Source organism: Botryllus schlosseri, chromosome 14 (genome assembly GCF_051294905.1).
Source record: "Botryllus schlosseri isolate E-star chromosome 14, Bs_hap1, whole genome shotgun sequence".
Classification (NCBI taxonomy): domain Eukaryota; kingdom Metazoa; phylum Chordata; class Ascidiacea; order Stolidobranchia; family Styelidae; genus Botryllus; species Botryllus schlosseri.
Window position 1 is genome coordinate 13,603,371 of NC_137249.1, and position 17,513 is coordinate 13,620,883.

Sequence of the window (17,513 nt, forward strand, 5' to 3'; positions counted from 1 at the left end):
CAATCCGCTGTCTAAATCGTGTAACGCCTGACTGATTTTAGATTTCCCCCTCAATTTAACCTTTGACCCTAACTTACAGGGTATTAAATTTCATTTGGAAATATAGACGATCAGACAAGCTTCAGATAAATCCAAGTGCCGTATCTCAACTGTTGTCCAACATCTAGCTACACCTTCTTGAATATTTCATTAATAAAACCTGAGATGTGCAGACCCAGAATGAGCAGAAATTTTCAAAGTGACGTAACTTTTGACCCTAAAGTCCAATTTTCATAAAATAAAGTTCACCCTGTTTGGAATAACCTCATGGAGCAAGACCTCCAGTAACAAAGCTTATAGTCTTGGTCCTGGCCGAAATAAACTCCTTGCGATGTTCGTCCGCTAACTATGATCATGTAGGCGGAGAAAGGATCAAAATTTAATAGTAATACATGGAAGAAGTAATATTACAGTCCTATTTGATTCACAAAATTTAACTACCAGATGCATATAGAAACCAGATATTGCATCGATTACCCTAATATTGTGGGCTCAAGATCAGTGTTTGTTTGGACGGGCGCGGGTACTGAAAAAATGTTGTTTCGACCTTATGGTTACAACACACAACCACATAAATACACTGAATTAGCATTATAGCAGCTCCTGATCCAGATCGTGACCACCCATGGCCGATAGGCAAAGCTTTGCTAGTATGACGTCATATTGACAGATAATGTGTCATACTTTATTTTATAATACACTAGTGGGCGCTAACGAATGTCCGGAATTGGCTCCACAAAAATATGGTAACCCTAATTTAGGCGCCTATGGACAATTATACATACATCGAAATTATCGGTCAGCATAAAGGCATTCCTTTTCGGACAACATTATTTCGCTGCCGATCGTTCTGGCAAATCTCCGGGAGTCGCCTGTTACATGACCTAAAACTTCGTATGTGGCGACGCCAAAATGGCCATTTCTATAAATTACGCGTATTTCTATTTTGGGGTGAGGGTGAGGGTACCCAGTAATCAAGATATTTCTCAGCATTAAATCGCAAGAGATCGAGAATAACATTAATCGAGAATAAAATTGAAATATATTCAGCGGACCGATCACAAACATTATGGACCGGCGGTTGAGAACCAATGTTTAAATTTAAATCTTAAACTACACAAAGAGCACAAACGCAAAGACAACTCAATGAGCACAAAATCGACAAAATTCGAATACATTCTGACTAGAGCTTATTTCCACCAGAAAGGACTTCATCGCCTAAGTCAACTTCATTTTCGTGTCCGTCAATCCCATTTTGCTTTACTACTACGACGGTATCCTTTACCCGTTGAACATCTACGTTTTTCATTTCTACTGTAAGATTCGATGATGAAGTCTTGGTGCTGTCCCTGGTTAGCAGAATCTTCTGTAATTCGGCGACAGGGGCCTCAATCAGAAGATACACCACATAGCCTCCAGACATAGAGAGTGCCAGAGTGGCTGTAAGGGAAGGATAGGTAACGTGAAATAGTTCATCTCGCCTGTGTGATGTGCGCCTAGATTTATTTTAGGCGTACTCACCAAAGAAATAGTAGATATAGGTGTCAATTCGTAAGTGTACTTCAACTTCTCGAGAAAGATACAGGAAAGTCACCACGAAAAGGTGAAACATGTAGGTAGAATACGTCAGACGACTCAATGGAATGAATCCTTTCCAGCTCAGAAGAGAGTTGACAGGACCTTTTGTGAAGCACACATATATGATGATTTACTATTTAATAAGTTTATAGCAACATATGAATGAAAGCATGTAAATACATATAGGCCTAGTGTAGGGTTATCATATTTTGGAGTCCGGAAAGTAGGACACTTTTATAAAACAACAGGTAATTTTGGAATATTTGTATGGGAAATCTTGTTGTGTTGACTAAAAAACAGTCAACAGTCAACTAGTCAACACGTAATGAAATTTAAATATATACCTGTCATGCTCATTGCTCAGACACGAGACAGTTACTGTGTTACTGCATCAATTAAATTGATTTTGCAACGATTACGATTACTTCTGATGTGCACGATTAAAATTACGAAGCAGTCGAAATCCAGAGTAATCGATTACGATTCGCTTACAGAGAAAAACGATCAGCACTATTCACGATTGCATATATTTTTCTTCCTTGAACTTGAGCCTTGAACACATATTCGAAGATTATTATATAACGATTGAGATGAGACTGCATCACAAGAGAGCATATTTTTTTGAATTCTGACGTCGTTTCGATTCACGTCACACGCCGTAATGTCAGACAAACATCAATTTGACCAATAGCAGAACCGAGATGCCAGATACAAAAAACAACAACTTTAAAAAGAAAGTAGAGTGGTAATTGTCATTCTCATGACATTGCCAAACATGACAGAGCGGTTGTTTCTTTATCATACTGGCACATCGAATACCTATCGATCATATACACGTGCCTACATCTACATGTAGATAATTCTTTACGACTCAATTGAACATAGCTAACTAATAGAGTATATTAGTGGTTCTCAACCGGTGTGCGCTGCTCACTAGTATGCCATTCACGTCTCTCAAGTCTGCCGCGAACGATTTCTTCGAAATTTTGAAAATAGGCACACGATCAATTATTTAAATCGAGCTTGATGTGAATTTGACAAATCAAAATTGAGGATATGCCAGCAATCAGTATGTCCGAAAATTCGCTTTACCCGACATGTCGCGTACCTTGAAAGCTGAATTCAGTTTTGTACAATGTTTGATCGCACAGAACAGCAGACTTGGCTGCGCCTGTATGACAATGCAGTTTTCTAATCCTCAGTGTCTCCCCAATTACCAGCGAGTTATGAACTCCTTTGGAAGTGACGTTCGCGTTTTCAAATTCGAATTACATCCACACAGCCACCCACCCACATTGCGATTGTTAAGTAGCGTACCGGCGTTTCCGTTAGAATTTAGGCTTGTAGTAAAACGTTGTGTTACCGGCGACGAATACGAGAATTGAGAAGTATGGTTGATCAAATTATATCAGTTAACAAACTTCCCCGCTGCTGAGGTTATTATCTAAGTCGTTTGCCAAAACGTTTGAAGTTTCAAGCAGATCGCCAACAGGCCAGTTCTGTCGTAGAAGATGTAGTCTACAAGCTAAAAATTCAAAGTCTTCCACGGAGGCGCAGAAAGTTATTTTTCCGGCTTGCACTGGAATTGTAAAAAAATGTTTGGGGCCAAAGCTGCAGATGAATTGAAAACGATTCCCATGTCAAATGATACCATTCGTAGACGTACATGGGACATGTCCAGAGATATTAGAATACTTGGTAGATATCTTTGACCACCTAAATAAGACAAATTTGAGTATACAAGGCAGAAATGAAATCTCTTATCTTCAACAGTCAAAATTAGAGCATTAGTTGCAAGAGAAATTAAAAGTGTGGACTGTACGAGCAGAAGTAGGAACTTGTAGTATGTTCTCCCATGTCTGCCAAACGAATAACCGGGATTTCGTGCCATTAGTTGTTTAGCATGTCGAATGTTTGCATGCAAAAATAAACACTTATGTCCCAACACTAGTCACAGAAAACTATGCATGGGTAAGAAACCGATGTTTGCCGCAGGAAACCCAATTTACTTTAAATCTCAAAGAGGAGGAAGAGCTGATTGACATCCGTAATGACGGAAACTTTAAGTTAGGGTACAGTGAGATGGCTCTCAACGAATTTTGGATTAAAATTCAGTAGGAATATCCTTGCATTAAAGAAAAGGCAATTGTCATTTTACTTCAATTTTCCACGTCGTATCTGCGCGAGAGCGGATTTCCGCTCTGGTCCACATAACAACCAAAACAGGAGAGGTTACTTGCTGTTGAAGAAGAGATGAGTAGCATAAACGAATGTGCGTCCAGACATTGAAATGACATGCTCTAGAAGTCAAGCGCAAATTTCGCACTGACTTTATTTGCGATGAAATTCAATAAATAATTTTGTTTTCGATGGAACTGTTGAATTTAATACAGAAACATTTTGGATTGACTGTAGGGATGGTCACAGAATACTTAGCAACACCCATCTTCAGTAGTACTTACTACCGAAGTTGGTGCTGCTAAGTATTCTGGTTGTTTGCAGGTGCCGTAAGCCAAAAAAGTGCAGAACCACTGCGTTAGATACCGCGAACTATTTTTCATGTACAAAGGGTGACGCGAGGACAAAAAGGTTGAGAACCACTGGAGTATATAATAGTGCGTGTGCGCAAATATCACGTACCTATACACTTGATACATCGCGCTACATTACTTGTTCAGGTTAAGTTAATTGTGTAAAACAAATAACTTGAGTAGGCTAATCTTCATTTTATAACGCAGTCGAGTTTTCTGCACAATAATCGATTGCAATTACGATTACTTCAAATATTTTTCAAATGTTATCGATTGCGGTTACTTGAAAATTCTGTAATCACCATAATCGGTTTCGATTACAAATCTAGACGACCTTATTCCTGGGCAGGGTTACTTTGAGCCCACGCACGTTTTGATCCTTGCTATGCTTATGCAATATGCATGCACAGCACAGCACACAAACGTCCTATGGGCACAAAAAAATCGCATGTTGGTTATCGGATGCCTAAACATATCACGAACCTCCGTAACCACTTGTACACGCTATAGTGATCCACATGAGGCCGAATCCCCATAATGGGCGCCTGACAGCTTCATAAAATGCCATTAGGTCATAACTCGGAAAATCGGGATACTGAGATTCGTCAATCTTCCCCCACCAACCGTACACCACGGCCAATTCCACAGCAACTACGATCACCCACATGTGCGCGACGAAAATCTGAAAATTATGTACATTAGGTTGGCAAACCAGGATCGGAGATAATAAGTTTTGCAATCACGTGGTTAACTATCAGATATTAGAATTTACTTCATGAATATCAGGATAATATTCAAACATATGTATTCACTCAAGGATGCTGGACTATCTGTTGAATATCTACTATAGGTAATGCTTGTACTCTGTCCATTCTCCATAGATAATTGCGCCCTATGTATCTATATAGTTATACTTACATTAAATGACGTGATTGTATGTATGTAACCAGTGGTGGCTTTTGGGGTGGGCGAGGTGGGCGGTCGCCAGGGGCCTCCCGCTTTCGAAGGCCCTCCTTCGCGGTTTACGTGCTTTTTTTTAAACGTTATCATCTGACGAATAACCGCGATAATCCTTGTCCCCATCAAGAAGATTATAGGGGAGATCGGGGAAAATTGAAGCATTTTTTTGTATTTTCTAACGTTACGTGTTTTTCTCATGGAAATTTCATTTCCAAAGTTTTATATAAAGAAGCCAACAACTCGATAGTTGATATAAAAACTAAAATGGAACTCAATCAACAATCAATCATGGAAATTTTTGGCCGCGAAAATCAACGTTCAAATGTTACAATCGCCCCGTACCCAGGGGCAATTGTACCGCCCGCCCACTCGACTCGAATCATTAAAATTAATACTCGATTCAGATTCGAGTACTCGAATCATCGTGCCCAGCCCTATCTACAATTGAAGGTATGTATGGACGGAAAATACCTAACAGCCACATCAATAAGGGAATGTATTTGCTATGCACTACCTGTTGGTCGTCGCAACTGCGCGATTCATACTACATCGTCCGTTTGCGAAGTCTATAGTGCAGTGGTCGGGAACCTATGGCTCGCGAGCCATATATGGCTCTTTTGGGCATAAGATATGGCTCTTTGCGAAATTTTTATTTTTGTGCCTAATTTATCTATATTGGAGCAACTTGTTATTAAATCTTCAGCACGACCAGTATAATTATTTTTGTGGCAGTATAAACATGTCTTTGAGAGGTTGATACAGTGGCGTATTCAGGGTTAGGGACTCGGACCCCCTTTTCAAAATCCTCGAATTTAATTTGCTGTCGCGCCGGCGACCAATATCATTCCCGAATTTGATGTACCCGCCACGAAATCCTGGATTGCACGGTACGTTGATTGATAAAAAAGAGAGTAGAATGCGTGGCGGCACGCACCTATATCACAATACAGTTTTCAAATACGTACTGTCTTCCTGATCTACGGTGAGAAATGAACTACCGTGAAAGTGACATTCACAATTACAAATTCAAATCACAAACAACGCCATAGATATCCAAGTTCTTGATTGATAACAGAGCTTTGTAGTCGCTGTTAAAATGTAGGCGTGCGGCGCAACGTCAAGTTACTGTCGAATATTTCGAGAATCGAGAAGTCGAATCGGAATCAGTGCGACAATTACAGTCGATTAATATCAGTTATTATAAATTCTATGATATTTACGATGAATTGCGCTATTACAGGTAAGGCATCGCCCGGCCCGGCCGTGCCTCATCTATACCTTACCTCTCCTTTCACGCTATATTTTCGAACAATTAATAGGCACGTTGCGTGATTTTAGTAGTAATAATGTTCCAAAATCTAGTAGACAGGTGAGGCACGGCGTCACCCGCTTTCCCTGACTCCACCCGTCACTGACACATCAGGACATCACACATTACAGTGGGTATATGTATGCTGCTGCATAGTGACCATGTTTGGCTCCACCTACGAATCATGGGTCCGGGGTCCTCGCATTTAAGATTAGCAACAAGACGAACCTACGATCTCGTATAACCGAAGGAAGTCTCAAATTTCTTGTGAAGTTAACATCAACAATTGTTATCAGCCACACTACAAAGTCATCAGGAATGCCATGCAACATCAAAAGACGCATTAACTGTAAAACCGTGTAAAGAGTAGATTCATATACTTTCGCTGGTGTCTACGTCTGTTGGAAATCTAAATGGTAATCGTCTTAAGCTTCGAAAAATATCACATTCTTCTCAGTGCAATAAAATCAAGAATATATAACTTGCAAAATATCTATTGAACTCAAGTTTTGCTTACTCATTACTCAAATAAAGGCAACCAGCATGATTTGTACGAGTTTCTACAGAGAAAATACAGTGGAAACGACGAATCCCATGTAGTGATTTCGAAGTTGCGCTACATTGGCGTCACGACTTTTCAATTGTGACGTAATAGTTGATCGACATGTATGGCTCTTTGGGAGTTCAAATGGAAAATATAGGGTCAATATGGCTCTTCAGACGAAAAAGGTTCCCGACCACTGCTATAGTGCATTGATTGTGTGATTGGTAGCCAACAATCAGTGTGGCTAATTAATCTCTGCCTGACTTGGTTATTGTTTCTCTGCACCGTCATTGTACGAAACAAAGCCCAATTTCAAATCTCTTGGCTATTTTATGGGGTTCTGCTGCTCTGACATTGTTAATAATTGGATTTTCGGGATCAGTGTGACTATATTATTTGATTAATACCAGTAATTATAGATTCTGAGCTGTTCATGATGAATTGCGCTATCACAGGAGAGGCTAGCCTCGTCTGCGCCTCATATGTGTGTCACCACTCCTTTCGATCTATATTTTAGAACGATAAATATGCAGATTGCTTGAGTTTCGGTGCAACAATGTTTCAAATTAGTCATGGATGAACTTCACTGGTAAATATCAAAGATCATTGAATGTTTCCACAATTTTCTTTTACTCATCCCGACGACATGTGAGACGCTGCCTCATTTACCTCCCCTGAGCGCACGTCACTGTGGAAATCATCATGTTTTATTTGACGAGTACGAAATTTGAAATCGCTTTCCGATGTACACTGTACTTGTACAGACTCCGCGTCAAAAAGCAACGTTCAAACTACGTTTATCAAATCATCACCTAACATCAAGAAGTACGTTACTATTTGAAGACTAATAGACAGAGCGGTACTTATTACTCATTAGCCTATCCTATTCCCGCGAGATAGTGGTGTCCAGTCTGTATTGATATAATCTGACATAGGCTACTACATCGAATACATATTTACTACATGTGGATAATTCATACGCAATGACGAGTAAAGAAAAAACTTATGATGTGATAATGACTAGTGGAGTTTGAAAATCCATATCATATAGTCGTGTACAAGTAAAAGGTAATCACTCTTTTACAAAGAAATCGATTAGATATTTGAAATAATCGATTGCGATTACGATTACTGGAAAATGCTGTACTCGTAGAATCGATTATAATTACAAATCACGATTACCCCATGTCTGCCCTTACCTTTCGCATTTTCAGTTTATTATTGGTGACGTAAAGTATGTATCCTGTCAACATCCCAATGAAGTAAACTCCGATTCGACACCAGGGCTTAGCGTAAATATCGGACCAATAGGCAGGACTGTCTAAACCGGTGTCCGTCTCGTTCGTGTAGATAGCTGGAATGTTCACTTTGGGCAGTATTGTCAAGGGATACGTCAGGAACGCGACAGCTCTAACAACAAAATTTCGCAAATTTCACAATTTCGAAATGAACTGAGCAGTGCTCGGTATCTTCGCGCACTGCAAATAAGAGAACGTACAATTGTACAGTATATACGCAGTTACACCAGAAAACCGTTGACACACCAGAAAACCGTTGGCTGGCAATCATATTGAATTAATTTTGGGAAAATCAGTCACATTCCAGGATAAATATGGACAGGGTAAAATACATCTTACTGAAAATCTATACTCGTTGCCTCTGAATTGCGAGAACACTTATCTCGTGAAGTTTGAGACATGTAGGCTACCTATACAGCCGACTAACCTGTAAATGATTGAGTAAGCGTAGACGTCAGGATACTTTTCGTAATATCTTGTTAAGGCTCCGGTGATGGAAGAGCTACCTAATACTCCAACGCCTATTGCGATCATTCCAGCTTTTGGATATCTGAAATGATGTGTTGACATTTAGATTTAACAAAATAAGAATGTCAAAACCGTCCAAAAGTTTCGTTTCTGATAATGGTGAGGAGTTACAGGAGTCATCACAGACTCACAGAGTCTCCACTACTTTATACTCTCACCACCATGATTGAGAAGCCAGGAAAATATACCCTACCGGCGCCATACCTGTACAGAAGATATATGAATATAGGGGATACGATGAAGAATTGCATGTCATTTGCAAGATACCAAGTCCAGCCGATACACTGACATGAAAAACATAACGTGTAAAAATATGATGATACACATATATACATAAATCAAAAACATTGACCGTAATACCGCTTGTGAAAGGTCTTTGGGCACTAAATTATTGATGTACAGAATATTTGTCCACCACCAGTCTTGGCAAGCTACCGCAAATTGTTGGTTGAAATTCTGATATCGAAGTCCACCTCCAATCTTTTGGAACAAACCCGCCATGAATATTATTGCGAATATCAGGACAGGTGTTAATCTAGATGAAGAGGTAAGAATTCAGACTGTGATGTCTCTAACGTGATACTTTTACGCGAGAGCAATCGGCGGAAATTGCGAAAAAGAGCTACCTGAGATATCGTTGCAGATACATGAGAGGCACGTTCAACTTTCCATTGTTACTGCGCATTTTACGCAACGCCAGGTACGTCACCAACAGTCCACTTAGGAAAAAGAACGAGTCCACCGAGAGCGTGCCATTTGCAATAGCCAACGTACCGATGTGCGAAGTATAAAATTCAGCAGTGTCCACCAGGTTGTCTTGGTAAATGGCAAAACAAGGCAATATTACAATGAGAATAATATATAGATGGGTGGATTGCAGCGAAAGGTGGTATGACTTGAATTCTGCAGCATAATCCTAAGCAGCGGTTCCATTAGTTACACCCGCTCAAGATATTCAATGTACAGGATAATCCGAGGATTATCAACGAAAAAGTCACATACCTCCGCTTCTACTGGTCGGAATTGAGTCAAATTTGTTGTGTATCGTCTTTGAAGACAGCTCAACAATTTCATGGGGTTGGCAGAGAAATTTGATTTTTTTTAATATTCTAATAAATTAGGAATTTTAATTAAATCTGCGGAGTACTATACTTGTTAGGATTGAACCAAATTTGGTGTGCAGCGTTTTTTAGGGTAACCTGACAATTTAATTATAGTGAATGGCTGGAATCCGGGAATAAAGTTATTTTTGAACAGCCCTAATGTACATGTACAATGCGATGTACTGTACAAGGTATAGGCCTAATCCGATGACGAAACGACGAAGTACGGTCAATCCATCTAACATCCACCAGGCCTAATGGCACTATACTAGTTAATAACGTTTGGTGTAGGCTACTGTTTTCAATACGGATCTGAAATCTCCGCTTCCCTTGCTTTGACACTTCCTCTATTCCTGGTATTCGCCCGTCAAAGGGTCAGTCTCTGAGCTTTTCTATGTAAAGACACCGCAGCTACGGCGATGCAGGAGCAGCCAAGATGAATCCACCGCCAATTCAAAACACACAACAGCTGAGATTCTAACGGTAAACTGCCATGATGATGGCGGCTGATTAAACGGCTTCGCCAGCAATCAAGCCAAATCCCGTTCTTAGCAATATTGGATATTGCTGGTGTAGGCCTACAGGATTGTTCAAAATCGACAAACTTCTTCAAAATCATTGGTTTCATTCAGTTATTCGTGTATAGTTCTTAATCGTAACGTAAGCATCGAAATTTCGTGACGAGTGAACTTTCGAGTATGTTGGTATAATATAGTAGTGCCAGGGATAGGCTACCTCACTCGCTAAAGAATCCAGAATCGTATACCTGAAGAATTTAGAAATAAGTGAATAATGCTTCGGGACCTGCCCTTCGGGAGTATGTTCTTACTCGGCAATTTACAATTTCTAACCAAAGAAATTAGCAAAAGAGATATATTTACATCTTACCCGTGTTAGTATTCGAGTAGGAAAATGTGTGTCCGAGCACGACCCATGCCATACTCAAAAATCGCATTCCATCAAGAACTGGAATGCTGCTTTGGCTTCTCTTGGTGCGGAATAATGCGTTGTTGTTCTTGATCATCGAGAAGCACACAAGAATCTTGAGCCAGCCTAATATCGAATGAACATCGCTAGCATGCTTGTACGATATGGTATATTTGTACAAACGTCCAAATTTTATGTAGCCTATATACTTTCTACCAGCAAAGACCTCTCTCAGCATCTTGATCTTATTTGACCTTCCTATATTTTCATTGTATCGCAGTCTTGTGATGTTTTGAAGCGATGAAAATATTAATAAACCGGATTGATTGATTGATTGATTCATTCAGTGTGGATGCCTCTTCTTTACTTCGCCTAAGCTAAGGTGGGTGTCTGATCTTAAAGGCCACTCCAAGTTGTTTTGACACCTTCCTATCTTTTCATCGTATCGCAGTCTTGTGATTTTTTGAAATGATGAAAATATTATTAAAAACTGATTGATTGGCTGAGAGGGTATGTGTTCAAGTTCAAATCCCTATGCACAGGCCGTGTTATTATTGGCATTTCAGGAACAAAATGTCAAAACTGACAAAAATAAAAATTTTAAAATGTCAAAAACAAGGATTTCTGAAAATATAGATTTTCATGAAAGATTTTGATAACAATGTCAACAAGAATTGTCAGGAGTTTGTAAGAAGCGAAAAAACAAGTGTGTAAAGCAGAATTCTTAAATTAGAGTCCGCGAATCCTTCCAGGGTCCGCAGACTACTATCTAAGCCCTAAGGGGTCCATGAAAGGTGAATGAAAAGCCCAAACAGTCCAATGATTAAATCTGGATTTACGACTAATCTTCGGATTGATCAATCCAGCGATTGGGAAATAGATTATATCCAGCGATTAGGAAGAAGATGAGATTAAGCGATTAGGAAGTAGATGATCTCTGCACGCCAAAGTAGTAATCAGCATATTTCGGAATCTGTGATAGCGAGCCCTAATTTTTAAATTTAGCTCGATTACTATGAATATTCTTGTTGTCAATGCTCAATTGCCCATGCATTTTATTACATCATGTAGCCACCACGCGCGATCCAAACTGCATTTATCTCAATGTGCATCATACCAATTTCCATTCCCCTTTAACTAGCAATTTAAAACTGTCTGCAAGTTCATTGTTCAGCACCTCGTATATTGTGCCACGTTTTCCAATAGGGACATAGTTTGATCAATGAACAGACATGGAGCAAAAGGCCTCAAGATCTATACGTACCATACATATCCTACATATGTAGATTTAGTCCTTTCCTCATGGTTTTTCATTGCATGGTGGATAATTTTTCGTATAATAAATATTGATTATGAAGTCATCCATGATTTCTAACAATTGGTAAGGCAGTGTACGCTGCGATGCAAACGTGTCAGAAACCCTTTTGAATTGTGATCATAAGTATTGTGACCGATGTGAATGCCGGTCATTTTGCACGCACCGTCAATCGACTATTGAGAATAGATATTGCTGAAGCATTCGGTTTTGTAGCGGGTAAATTTAATCTTCAACGTCGTTTTTAATTCGGATTTAAATCTTGCTGTTTGATGGCACAGTGTGGATACTGCATGTTTTGTAACTGCCGTTTGATAAGAAAGACCAAACCGAAGCGTTTTAGATAGTTATAAATATTATTATATATATTATAAAGATGAATTCATGGCGATGCCAAAATTGCCAAAAATAAGCTATTTTTGCCAAATGCCAAAAATAACACGGCCTGCCTATGCACCTGCAAATTCTCTCTCTCGTCTCGCACAATCGTGTTATGACTTATCGTCTATCAGAGTGTTTTCAAATAGCCATGTCTCTTCTAGTGCCTATATATCAAAGTAACGTTTGGATGGATGTAGTAATACACTGAAGATAAAATTCACCGCGGTTGCACAGTATATCTCGTCACCTCATCTATCAATATTATAAAAACCAGCAGAGCGAGTAGACCATACAAATACAAAAATAAACCGCACAACTACATTGAACTCCAGTGATTCTAGTAACGAAGAGATGCTTGAAAAGGCAATTGCCAACTCACCGCTGCTGGTAGTCGGATTAAAGACCGTTGCTTCCACGATCGTGCCGACGATCACCATGGTTGCCAACACCGATAATATAACTCTGAACAAAATTAATTTGTGTATGAAACAGTCGTAGGGACAGGATGACAATAAGACTAGCAATATATTCAATTATTTACATAAGTGCGATATCGATGGGCGTAAATGATAACTCTTCTGGGCAGACAGCAGTAGCAGAGAAACGTCTTCTTAACAGTAATTTCTCGTTTAACTCAGATATGTCTTCCTCCGTACATATACGAGGAACGCACTGTCCCACCCGTATACCATTCGGATTTTTCTGTCAACATGGCGAAGGCGGTATGGTAACCGTTTGAAAAACCACATATTGGAATTAAAGAAATCGTACCTCATCACGACCAAATGTCACGAGACACATCTTCGTCGTTATATCCTCCATATCAGTTTGTCCAACGCATTCGTAATACCTTCCAAGCCACAAGAAGTTGCCACGATACAAGCCACTTTCCTCTTTGCCATTAGAGTCGTCAACTACAATGCAAGTTGTATTATAATATTTACAGCGGTAGAGCATTTTCAGAGTCCGGGGATGCATTGAGTAAATAGGCTGCAAAATGGCGTATCGCTAAACGGATTGCTTTACAGGCAGGGTTGGGTTTAAAATGAAAATGTATATAAAACACAGATGTTTAAAACAATGCCAGTGTTTAAAACCTTTTTTCTATCGCTTTCTCAAGTCATGATCACACATGGCCTAGTAGGCCATGGATCACATATGCATAAAAAATAACACTTAAAAATTACACTATTTGATTAATGGGGGCCATGGCCCACAGGTTGGGGACCCATGATTTAAATCATAGCTTAAAACATTGTGTGTCATAAAACACGATTTGTTAAACGCAGCACGAGCTACTAGGCCTTCTCAACCTCGCCAGGTCATTGTTTCCAGTAGACATGACGCTGCAGCTCGCTGATAAATGTATATCATTTATATGCTTCAAAGGTAGGGAGACTCAAATTCTGAACTCGTTAGTTTAGTGAATGCGTGTCAAATGTGCTATTTTGTGTGATTGTTAAAGCTAAAATAATAATCTATAGATAAATGTCTTAATATTGTGATAGCTTGTGTTTATCATGCCGAAAAACGGTTGTGGAAGTATGATTAGTATGACGGAGAGAACAATTTTGGTATTTAAACATGATCAGTTGAGCACTAGTTTAGCAAATAACGGACGAGATAGGTAATTCAAATAATTTCGGACTTTGACACTATATGACATCATCTTTGTTGGTAACGCCTCATTTGATCGTGGCGTGATGGATTTGTTACCCATATATATTAATTCATGACTACTAATGCAAACAAATTGTTATCAGTTATTCTCTAGAAGGACGATATTATTGTGGGTGTTATCAAAGTGGAGCAATCAGCTACCATATAAGGTTAAGAACCATCTGCTCCATGAAGTAATGAATACCTGTTTGAAAAATGCGCCTTATCCACCAAACCTACGTTTTGAAACTAAACTTAATTGGGTACTTTTCATATCTTCGCTTTCTTCTTCGACTTGCAACAGTTTTCACGAGTCTTGAATATAGCAACTTCTACTTGTAATGAAGTCCACATTTACGGTGCTTCTTCTACTGCTACTTGAGTAGCAACGCTTGAGTTTGAGCTCTCCTTTGTACAATTCATTATTCCAGCAGTATATTAACGTAGGCCTACAGTCCACTTACTAAAAGCAGCGTAAGGCCGACGAAGCTTGAGATCTCTTCGAATCTTGAATATCTGCTCGAAACACTTGGAGGCATTTACCCAGTTCGACAAATTGTCAGTGACATTTTCTATTATCGACAGTTCCGCAGTGTATAGTTCAGAACCGAGACGCGCAGCGTCTAGGAATTCTTCGTACTGTCTTGCCCTCGTCGCGTCCAGAACGTTATCGATGTTTTGTTTAGGAATGAAGGGAGGAAGTTGATCCCGCATGAATTTCTCCAAACTTTTGTAGTGTCCATTCATTTCGTTCGAATGTACGAAAGAGACGCCGAGACAGAACGCAACACACAAAATTGGTATATTCTTCATTGTGATGTCAAATTTATCCGCTGATTGTGTATACGTTGCCTCGGATTTTTTTACCCACTGACATAAAATAACAACAACACTGATGGTTATGCCGTTGTGCGGCCAGAAATCGATTGTATATTAAGTTGCATGGCAATGGACGGCTGAGTTGACTTCGAAAAATTGCAATATGAATATTCTACAGCAGTGGTTCTCAACCTTTTTGACCCCGCGGACCAACTAGTCCGAAGTGAGTTACAGGCTTCACAGTTCACACTACTTTCAAACAGTTTCTTTTACCAATTGCACCATTGTGACGTACGACACGTACGTTACGTACACGCAAATTAGACCACGAACTCTCTATTTTGCCACACCTTGCAATCACCACGTTCCACACTTCTCAATAAATTCAAAATTACCCTTGGCTTATTCTAATTAATAGACAAGCGATCGAATTAATCCGGCGATCATGAAATGCTGTACCATTCCAGTTTGGCTGTACTTCTTGAAAGTTTGCGATAAGATCTTCACTTCAACGAGAGATAATTTCGCTTTCTACAACATTTCTAATTGATAATATGAGAAACTTAGAGTACAACTGAACCATACTATTATATAATCCTATATATCATTTATGTCATACATACACATACATATATATAGTAAACGCGTACACGCTCTCTATTGCTAATAGCTTGCGATAACGATGAATTATATATAGTTATGTGTGCAGTGTACACTGCACAAGTGCACATGTTTAATCATAGAGGTTAAACATGCATAACGTAATTTCAAAACATATTTCTCAATATAATGTCACAAGTTGCATACCATATTACGATGTCGGGCCGATTCAGTACGTAAACAGAATCTGGTAATCACTATTGCTTTACTTATACAACTTACGTGTGATGTCAATACTAGGGATATACAAAATGAATCACTCATTCAAAATGGAATCGAATAATTTTTCATGCCGTATGAATCGGATCGGGCATGTCGAATAGAATGAACAGAAATAAGTTGACAGAAAGGCTCTGGTTGCCCATCCCAAATAACAATCATAAATGGTAACTTACTTGTACGAGACGATCTCGCGCTTTCATATCCTATGAATTAGGCTTACCATATATCCTCTTTTATGAGGATTTGCCCACTTTTCTCTAGAAAAGTGAATGATCCTCCGAGAACGCCCAGATGCCCTCTTTTTCGTATTTCGAGTTAGTTGCTTGTACTTACAAGACTTTTATACGTGATGTTGTATTTATATCCAAATAGTTACTTCAGCCATGAAACATACTGGTTTAAAAAAGGATCTCCAACAACTTACCCTACCAATGCTACCATTCTTGATTGTTATTGCAAACATTGTTCGACGTTCTCTGTAACATCTGGGCTTTTATTACATACGAGGATCTGGCACAAGTAGAACTTAACAGTTAGATCAGTTTCAAGCATCCTGAGTGACGGTTGCATATAATTTCAATGATATTTCGTGTAATCAATTTCACAAACTCGTTAAAATCATCATTCCTTATTGTAAAAAGTTAAGGTAACGGCAAATTATTCATGGGTGGAATCCGAAAAATATATTTGATTTGTCGTTTTTGTGACCGTTTTTGCAACTTTTACCTGCAACTATGAAGGAAATGTCAAACACCGTCATACTCAAACGTATAGGGAAGGTGGGGCACAATAAGCCAAAAAATATATTGGTAATCAGGAATGTATTCGGAATCCAGAAATACCAATGAACTTTAACAAAACGTTAGATAAACATAAAACGCATATTTCCAAATAAAATGATTTGAGAATACGAAGAAATAACAAAAGGACAGCCGTTTGAAAAACTTACCCCTTTTCTCCTATTGTGTGCCACAGGCTGGGCGGTAGGATAAATTTTACAGTAGGCCTACTAAAAATAAACACCGCATGAGTTAGGAATAAACTGAGAACTGTTGCAGAAAAGGATAGACCAACAGGTGTCCAAGACCAGTTACCGTTTACATCCCGAAGCTTAGAATATCACGGAAACCAGCATAAATATCATTGTGGGGTGGTAAAACAACCTTAACGTCCTCCTAATTGTCCAAATTTGCCCAACCCACTTCTTCAGAACAAAAAGCCCCCCCCCCCCAAACTATGAAATCGCAATTCCACGCATAAGATAGCATACAGAGCGTGTGTACCAATTTCTAGCACAGCATACAAGACCTGTGTAAGCCCACCCATGTGGGGCGTATTTGTTATAATTGTTTATTGTTATAGTGGTAGTGTTAGTGTAGCACTGTAGTGTAGTGTAAAAGTGCTGGGGCCACCAAGTGTCTGGTTACGACTAGTTAGAATGGACACTTGGTGGACACATGAACGCATGCTCATTGCTCAATTGCTCAATGAGAGAGAGAGAGTCTTTATTTTCATCCAACCAAAATACATAACAAACGGCAGTGATGGTGGTACAGAAAATATGCATGCACAGTATTCGGTATTAGATAGGAATGATCGATAAGACCGTGACGGTCATCTGATCACACCAGCATCAAACA

At 39.3% G+C, this 17,513-nt stretch overlaps 1 protein-coding gene across 1 annotated transcript; it reads right to left on the reverse strand.

Annotated features, from left to right (window-relative positions):
• Nucleotides 1-1,062: 1,062 nt before the first annotated feature.
• LOC145456462 (nose resistant to fluoxetine protein 6-like) lies at nt 1,063-15,261 on the reverse strand. Its single transcript, XM_080334577.1, has 13 exons — nt 14,637-15,261; nt 13,285-13,427; nt 13,055-13,215; nt 12,893-12,975; nt 10,779-10,943; nt 9,414-9,603; nt 9,148-9,322; nt 8,992-9,071; nt 8,687-8,809; nt 8,161-8,371; nt 4,632-4,830; nt 1,561-1,719; nt 1,063-1,479 (listed from the first exon to the last, which is right to left on the reverse strand). Exons 1-13 carry the CDS (start codon nt 14,983-14,985, stop codon nt 1,223-1,225), a joined length of 2,295 nt encoding a protein of 764 aa, XP_080190703.1. The 5' UTR covers nt 14,986-15,261; the 3' UTR covers nt 1,063-1,222.
• Between the last annotated feature and the right edge of the window lie 2,252 nt (nt 15,262-17,513).